We start from the raw sequence: 7,078 nt of genomic DNA, 5'->3' as shown, positions 1-7,078 counted from the left end.
AGTTGCCATGGGGACTTACGATGCAGCTGCAAACTCTCTGCAGTCACATCGTCATGGTTGCAAATGAAATTTAGCAGTAATGAGGTATTTGTTGTTAGCTTCATACTTCTGTTTCTCCTGTTGGTCATTTGAAAGAATGAGAAAGAGGAGACAGAGAGATGGACAGACAGGCGGACGCTCAGAGACCGTCAGTGGTTTCTAGTTAAACTTGTTGGTTCGACCTATGCTTGTCTTGGCAGAGAGTTATTGACCACATCCTGTTTTGTCACCATGGAAACACCCTGAAAATCAACCAACGTCTGGCCCTCTCCACCGCTTCTCTCTGTCACACAAGAGAGACGAGGTAAACATCAAGGTGTAATAGGTATTTGGGACAATTTTCAAAGTTTAATGGCTACTTGAAACTATGAAGCCCCAAAACTACTACTTTTTTGTGTGTGCACATCAGAACAAACCTGGACACACAAACATTTAACTTCATTTTTGTTTGTTTGAATACTGTTTGTTATGTATTTTTCAAAGAGTTACACTAGGACATGTATCTTGAATGAGATGGCTGCCTTCTTGCAGAGTTCAGGGGTGTATTCCATGTTATCTTGACTTACGGTTAGCTCTGCTGAAAAATGTTAAAGAGTGGGTTTTGTGCCTTTTAGCTTTTATACTGAACCCCTGGTAAGTAGCTTGACATTATCTACTGCACAAAGTTATTCTTTTTCTCAGCCCTCTGGAAACCTGTTGATGGCAGAGCTATGAACAGACCTTGGTGTTTGAGGCCCACCCCTCCAACGTGTCAAGTGTCAAGAGGTCATTATGCAGTGACCTCATCATTTCAGCAAGTTCTTGTTAACATCTTGTGATCTTACAGACAGATTTGGTGATTTGTACAACATATAATTTTTTAGTGGTCTAGGGATGCTATCTGCCACAATGAGGGTTGGTGAGCAGCTCTCACATCTGGAGGAAGCAGAGAGTAAAGAAACTGGGCACATCCAAAGGACTCAGTTGAGGTCATCCAGGATGCCTTCTGGGGATCTTCCTTTTCCTTTTACTGGCATTCAGACCTGGGAAGGAGCCAAGGACTAGGTCCAGTAAAAGATGATGAAGGTTTTGTTTGGTCTGGAAACTTTTCAGAATTCCAACCAAAAGGAAAATCTGGAAAGAGGCATGGCTGGGTGACTTTGCTCAGCCTGCTGCCCCCTTGACCTAGCTTAGGCTGGCAGGAACCAGGATAGAAGCAGCAGAATGAATTTATGTGAATTCGGGCTCATCCCACTGATTCTTTTTGAGAATAAACCAACTATGCATGATTTTTTTAAATTCTAATGTTGTTTCTTGGCTCCCTTAGCTGTTTGATTTGTGCAGTTAAGCACTTACGATACAAAATGATGTTCTTTTACGTAAAAAAAAAAAATCAAAGCATGGTTTCTGACTTGGTGATTTATGTCTGCTTTGCAGGTCACTGTCACTGCTGCCAGCCCATCATGGAGAGTTCAATCACACTCTGGCAGTTTCTGCTGCAGCTGCTGATCGACCAAAGCCACAAGCATCTCATCTGCTGGACGTCAAATGACGGCGAGTTCAAGCTGCTTAAGTCAGAGGAAGTTGCCAAGCTGTGGGGCCTGCGCAAGAACAAGACCAACATGAACTATGACAAGCTGAGCAGGGCCCTGCGCTACTACTATGACAAGGTAGGCAATTCATATCTGTTGGTGCCATTTTTAACATCTCAGGTCAACTTTCTTGACTCAAAAGTTCTGTCTCATTTCTCCTGCAGAATATCATCAAGAAGGTGATTGGCCAGAAGTTTGTCTACAAGTTTGTATCATTCCCTGAGATTCTGAAGATGGACCCAGCTGTGGTGGAATCAGGTCGCAACAGTGAGGAAAGTGGAGGTGTCACATCAGAGCCAGAGGCTGAAGATGAGGATGGAGGAGGAGCAAATCAATCCCTCCAATCCAGCCTGTACTCCTCCTTCTCTGTCGGTTCCCGTCAGCACTCATTAGAACCACACCACCGGATCAAACAGGAGCCTAGATCTGATCGACATGAAGACAGCTCCTCTGTCATCAGATTCATAACCAACAGAGGTCACTCCTCCCTTCCCCCAACCCCACCCCCATTAAATGAGACCTACTCCTCAAGGCCAACCCCTCGCCAGGCACGGTCTTCCTCCTGCTCCTCCTCTCCGCCCCAAAGCCCTGCCCGCAAACTGTGGAGGGGGCGGTGCAAGAGCACAGACACTGATGAGTTAGAGTACAGTGCTCAACCTCTTAACCTGTCATCTGGTCAGAGGGACAGAGTGAGGTCACAGAGCACCACGACGCCAGAGAGAAGAGGACTGGCTAATAACTCCCCTCTTAGGTCTAGGAAACCCAAAGGCTTGGAAATCTCCACCTCCTCTCTCCTCCTGACAGGAAGTGACCTTGTCTCCATAGCTCTCAAAAGCCCAGCGCTGCCTTCAGGGTCTATGACCCCTGCCTTCCTTACCGCACAGGTACAATGTAACACAACACGACACATACTTAAACCATTACACTCACATGGGGTCCTGTAAGTCCTGGTGGTTTTAGATGAGGGCGGAAACAGTCGGAGCAGGAGGGGAAAGAGTGAGAAGGGAGATGTGTTTCTGGGATGAGGAACTTGTAGACAGGGAGGAGATGGAAAGAGGTAAGCAGAAAACAGGGAGGAGACAAAGGAGGGAGGGAGGAGGTTCGTAAGTGAAGCCATATGCTCATGAAGCTCCTGATTCACTGGCAGCAACACACCAACCGTAGCAGCACTGTCTGACTTCACTCAAGCAGTCAGGCCACTCTTTATCCAACAGGAGCTGCTAAGTTTGTTTCATAGTATAGACAGGTAATATAGCTGCATGCTAAAGCTAATCTCTGCCTTATCAAGAAACATTTGAGTTGTGGAAAAGTATTCAGCACATTTCAGCAGAAGAACCTCACTTTAGAGTTCAGATAGTTTAAGCACTTTCTCCAGAATTAACCACAGGTGCTTTTCATGTCTGAAGCTTTTGATTTCAGAGCTATGACAGTGAGCTAGCTTAGCTAACAGCCATAGACTGTATAAGACATGGACGTACCTCTCTGTTTCTGAAACGGAAAATGAAGCAAATTGGGCATCGCGGCCATATTGGAAGTGGCAAGGGCTTCGCATACAGCTATAGTCACGTGACCTGGGCTGTGCCTCTGATTGGGCGAGCTTCCAATCTTAATGTCCTCTGAACCGCAAAGTTAGAAGAAAATTTTACCTCCCGTACAGTGTGTGGTGATAGCAAAGTTGTCAATTTAGACAGGAGACGTTTTTTTAACCAGGCTGTAAATAGGTTAATTTCTGCTTTGAAACCAGCTTTTTTTGACTTAGTGTGTATGTGATTTCTGGTACTTCCAGAGTCAGCCTGAAGCGAACACTTGAGAAACAGCTGATTTTAGCATTTCAGCATTGTCTCATATTCTTAGACTGGAGGTTGCTGCTTGCTAACAGCCTGCTCACTAGCTAACCAGCTATTTCCTTATATCAGTTTCTTTTCTCTTCCACTAGGGTGCTTTTTAGTTTCAGAGTATTACACAAGTAAATGACCAAGAGTGTGAATGACACAAGGTTTTTGAACCGATCAGTGATTGTATTTATTCAAGCAGTAAAACATGGATGCAGACAGTGTAAAAATTGTTGCTCAGCGTGGTTATTCTCCCACTGGCCCTATAACAGTGTCAGAGAAAACCAAACTGACCTTGGTCAAATATGGAGAGACATTAGAAAGTCGAGACAGAGGGAAATACATCTCATGAATTCTGTATGAGTGGAGCTTCCTGACCTGCATTGAGTCGCCTGCCAAGTTAATCTGTCTGGTAGACGTGAGTTCAATGGAGGGCAGACTCTGCTGTGAGTTCAGGGTGAGACTGAGTGATATGACATCTTCACCCACAGAGTATGAAGAGTATGAGCTCTCAGGATTGATTGCCAGAATAAACAGCATCATTTCCGTTATCGTCTAGCATTTAACTCTGTTTTTTTTTTATTTTAGACTCCATCTGGTCTGCTGCTCAGTCCCAGTCATCTACTCTCTAATATCCATTTCTGGTCCAGCTTGAGTCCAGTGGGGCCTCTGAGCCCTGCTCAACTTCAGAGCCATGCCCCCCTCTTTCAGGTGAGACCTGCTATAGCGTCTTATTTCATTAGCCTTGTAGCGTGATTTTCTGAGTCAAAGAAATTTGAATAAGACAAATATGTTGACAATTTTAATATAGATAACATACACATGGTGTTATAAATAGAAATAAGAAATAGATTCAATTTTCCTTATATGTTTGTTTTTATCTTTTAGAACAAGAGCTTTGAGTGAAGAACAACATTGTTGGTGTAAATGCGTGTAAAAAAAGAAGTTATCCTAAAAAGAAACTCTCACACAGCCTCAAATCTGAATAAAATTAAGTCCATTACGGTACTGATGAAAATCCTCATCTCACTTTACAAAACTTACCAATCAAAAGGAAATTCACAAATCAATTAAAATTGAAAGGAAACTTTGATTCACTTAACAGTTACAGCTGTAACTTCTATGTAACTCTGTAATAACTCTCTCTGGTTCAGTCAGTAAAATACTAAAAGTCTAACACAAGGAGGTTTCTGTCCAATCGTAAATGCAAAGTAACTTTTTTTAGTGACATCACACACAAAAACCCTGGCTTACACAAGCAGCGACAGAAACTAACTCTTTGTCTGTAAAATCTTAACATACAGTACTTCTCTGTCTGATAACAACAGGATCCTCTGTGATATCACTCACTGATTCACCTTAAAGGCTCACAGAGTTCTGTGTGTGTTAGTTTATGTGTGATTCACCGTGTGCCAGGGTTTCAAAATAAGCTGCAGATGTTTCCGTTCTGGTGTGGACAAGAAGAGGGGGCAACTTCCTGATGGCTAGAGGGAAGGGGGAGGAATGGTCGGTCAGGAGCCCCTCCCTACTGTATCACCCGCTCCGAAAAACCCTGAAAACACACAAACACTGAAGCTAAACTGTTGTTTCTGTCCACAATGATTGTCCTCACTGCATAAATAAACCACCAGCTCCCACTTTGTATCATAAACAGAAACTGACTTATACTGATGATTCACTGAAGAAAATGTAACCACGCTTAAGACATCAGATTAAATCACGTATGTTCCGTTTTCCTCTCCCCGGCAGTTCCCCTCACTGATGAATGGACCCATCCCTGTTCCTTTACCAAGCATGGACGCTTCCTCTCCTCTGCTGCTTTCCTCAAATTCCCACAAGTCCTGATACCAAAGAGGGAACTGTGCCACTGCAGCACAGACAAGGACCCAGCCGATCAGCCTTAAACTGTAAAGATGAATCTAACAGGAGTCAGACTTGGTTTTAAATCGGACTTCACTTCTGAACCTGTTCCTTTGCATTTATGATATGAAGACGCAGAAGCTTCACTCTGAAGATTTGCTCTCTGAGAGGAGTGTTTGGACATTTTATAAAGTGTTTACAACAGTGTAACTACTCGTGTTCCTGATGTTTGTTGTTGGTGCTTTCCTTTTTTTCAGGACATTGAAGTCTTTTCTTGCAAAGCCCAAGCATATCATCTCATTTTATTTTTCATCTCAGTCCACCTGATTCACATCTCAGTGATGGAGACTTATTCTGTCTTATCTTTTTTTCTTGCACTTATAAACTCAGATTTTACACCTCTGGCTTGAACAGTTGTGATTTGGGGGAATCCTCATCACATAGTGTGAAACAAAGACTGAAGGTCAACTCACTTCCTCCACTGAAGCACGGCTTCTTTCATTGTAAACAAATCATACTGTGTTCAAATTTAAAGGCGTGCACTATCTAAATCGAGCCTTGGATGAGAATTTTGGTGCCATTAACACGCAAAAGCAGACCAGTATGGGGTAATCCATCACTTCATTTGCCTCTACTTTAAGTTTCTGCTTATCAGGAGGATGTTTTTCTGTCACGGTTACATGCTGAACACGGCTCAGTGTTTGCTCATGGTGGATCTCTGTAACTGACAGAGTACAGTCTAGACCTGCTCTGTTTGTCATCCGTCTGGAGATAATATTTGTGATAGATTGGGGCTATCTAAATGAAAGAAAACTAAATCTGTGTAACCACTTTTTTATTGCTTATCTTGTTTTTTTTTCAGACAAAACAGGATACAAACTGCTTCTGTGGAAGAAGCTGTTTCCAGTCTTGATGCTATGATCTGTCCTATCTGCTGATTGTTTATGAGTAATCAACTAAAAAATCAAATGTGGGGCAAATCTTCTTTCTTCAGGACGATAGTATATCTTAAAAGTGTAAAACAGGGATTTTGATGTTTATCCTGAACTGGAAAAGACCCATGATCCTTTGTTCATTTTTTTTCTTCTACAATCTAAATTCCAAAACAGATGGGACTCTGTGTAAAATGTGAAAACATCAGGTTTTCGTTGTTTTGAAATCGTGAACAAGATCATAATCGTGGTCATGGCAGGTGTTTTTTTTCCTGAGCAAGACTTTTGAGTGATCCAGATCAAAACTTGTTGCGTCTCAACTTTCAACTAATGGCTGCATCTCAGTTGTAATCTGCCAACCCTCAATCTCCAAACAGTCTCTCTCCAGATCACTGTTGTCTTTGCTGTTTGACGTGATACTGACTCCTAGCAGAGCACCTGCTAGCAAGTGAACCAGAAACTCTCTGGAAGTCTAACTTTTTCCCCAATGCTGTGAACTTTTCCTTCTTGCTTTCTATTGCACTGTACTTTAAAGACGTGTATTCTACCAGCAGTGCCTTTGATAGTGTAAGACTTGCGTAAATGTGCTGAGCTTTAAAAACATGTTTCATAGATGTTCCAGGTCGATTGCACAAAAGCTTTTTTTCTTTATGTAAGACAGCTCCTGGTTATTTTTATAAAGAATGAATGGGAATATATTCTTAGTAATTTGCTTTTTTTGTATGTTGAGAGACTTGTTTCTGATTTTTTTTTTTAATAAATTGAATTTCTTTAAGAAATCACTGTGTTCAGTTTGGCTAAGAAGCACATATTTCCACCACACAAAAAAGAGTTCTGTACAAAC

The 7,078-nt window shown here is 42.2% G+C and overlaps 1 protein-coding gene across 1 annotated transcript in view; it reads left to right on the top strand.

Annotated features, from left to right (window-relative positions):
- The window catches only part of elk3 (ETS transcription factor ELK3), an 8,682-nt gene extending 1,732 nt beyond the window's left edge, over positions 1-6,950 (top strand). Inside the window, exons 2-5 of the mRNA XM_074698846.1 lie at positions 1,456-1,688; positions 1,775-2,494; positions 4,031-4,153; positions 5,192-6,950. Coding sequence (XP_074554947.1) covers positions 1,482-1,688; positions 1,775-2,494; positions 4,031-4,153; positions 5,192-5,287 — 1,146 coding nt within the window. The 5' untranslated portion in view covers positions 1,456-1,481 and the 3' untranslated portion in view covers positions 5,288-6,950. The remainder of the gene's footprint in view (positions 1-1,455; positions 1,689-1,774; positions 2,495-4,030; positions 4,154-5,191) is intronic.
- The last annotated feature ends 128 nt before the right edge of the window (positions 6,951-7,078 follow it).

The sequence above is a fragment of the Halichoeres trimaculatus genome, unplaced genomic scaffold (assembly GCF_033239565.1).
Source record: "Halichoeres trimaculatus isolate MK-OKI-2021-1 unplaced genomic scaffold, fHalTri1.1 fHalTri1_scaffold_21, whole genome shotgun sequence".
Lineage (NCBI taxonomy): Eukaryota > Metazoa > Chordata > Actinopteri > Labriformes > Labridae > Halichoeres > Halichoeres trimaculatus.
The sequence above is the reverse complement of the archived record's forward strand: the minus strand, read 5'-3'. Positions and strand labels throughout refer to the sequence as shown.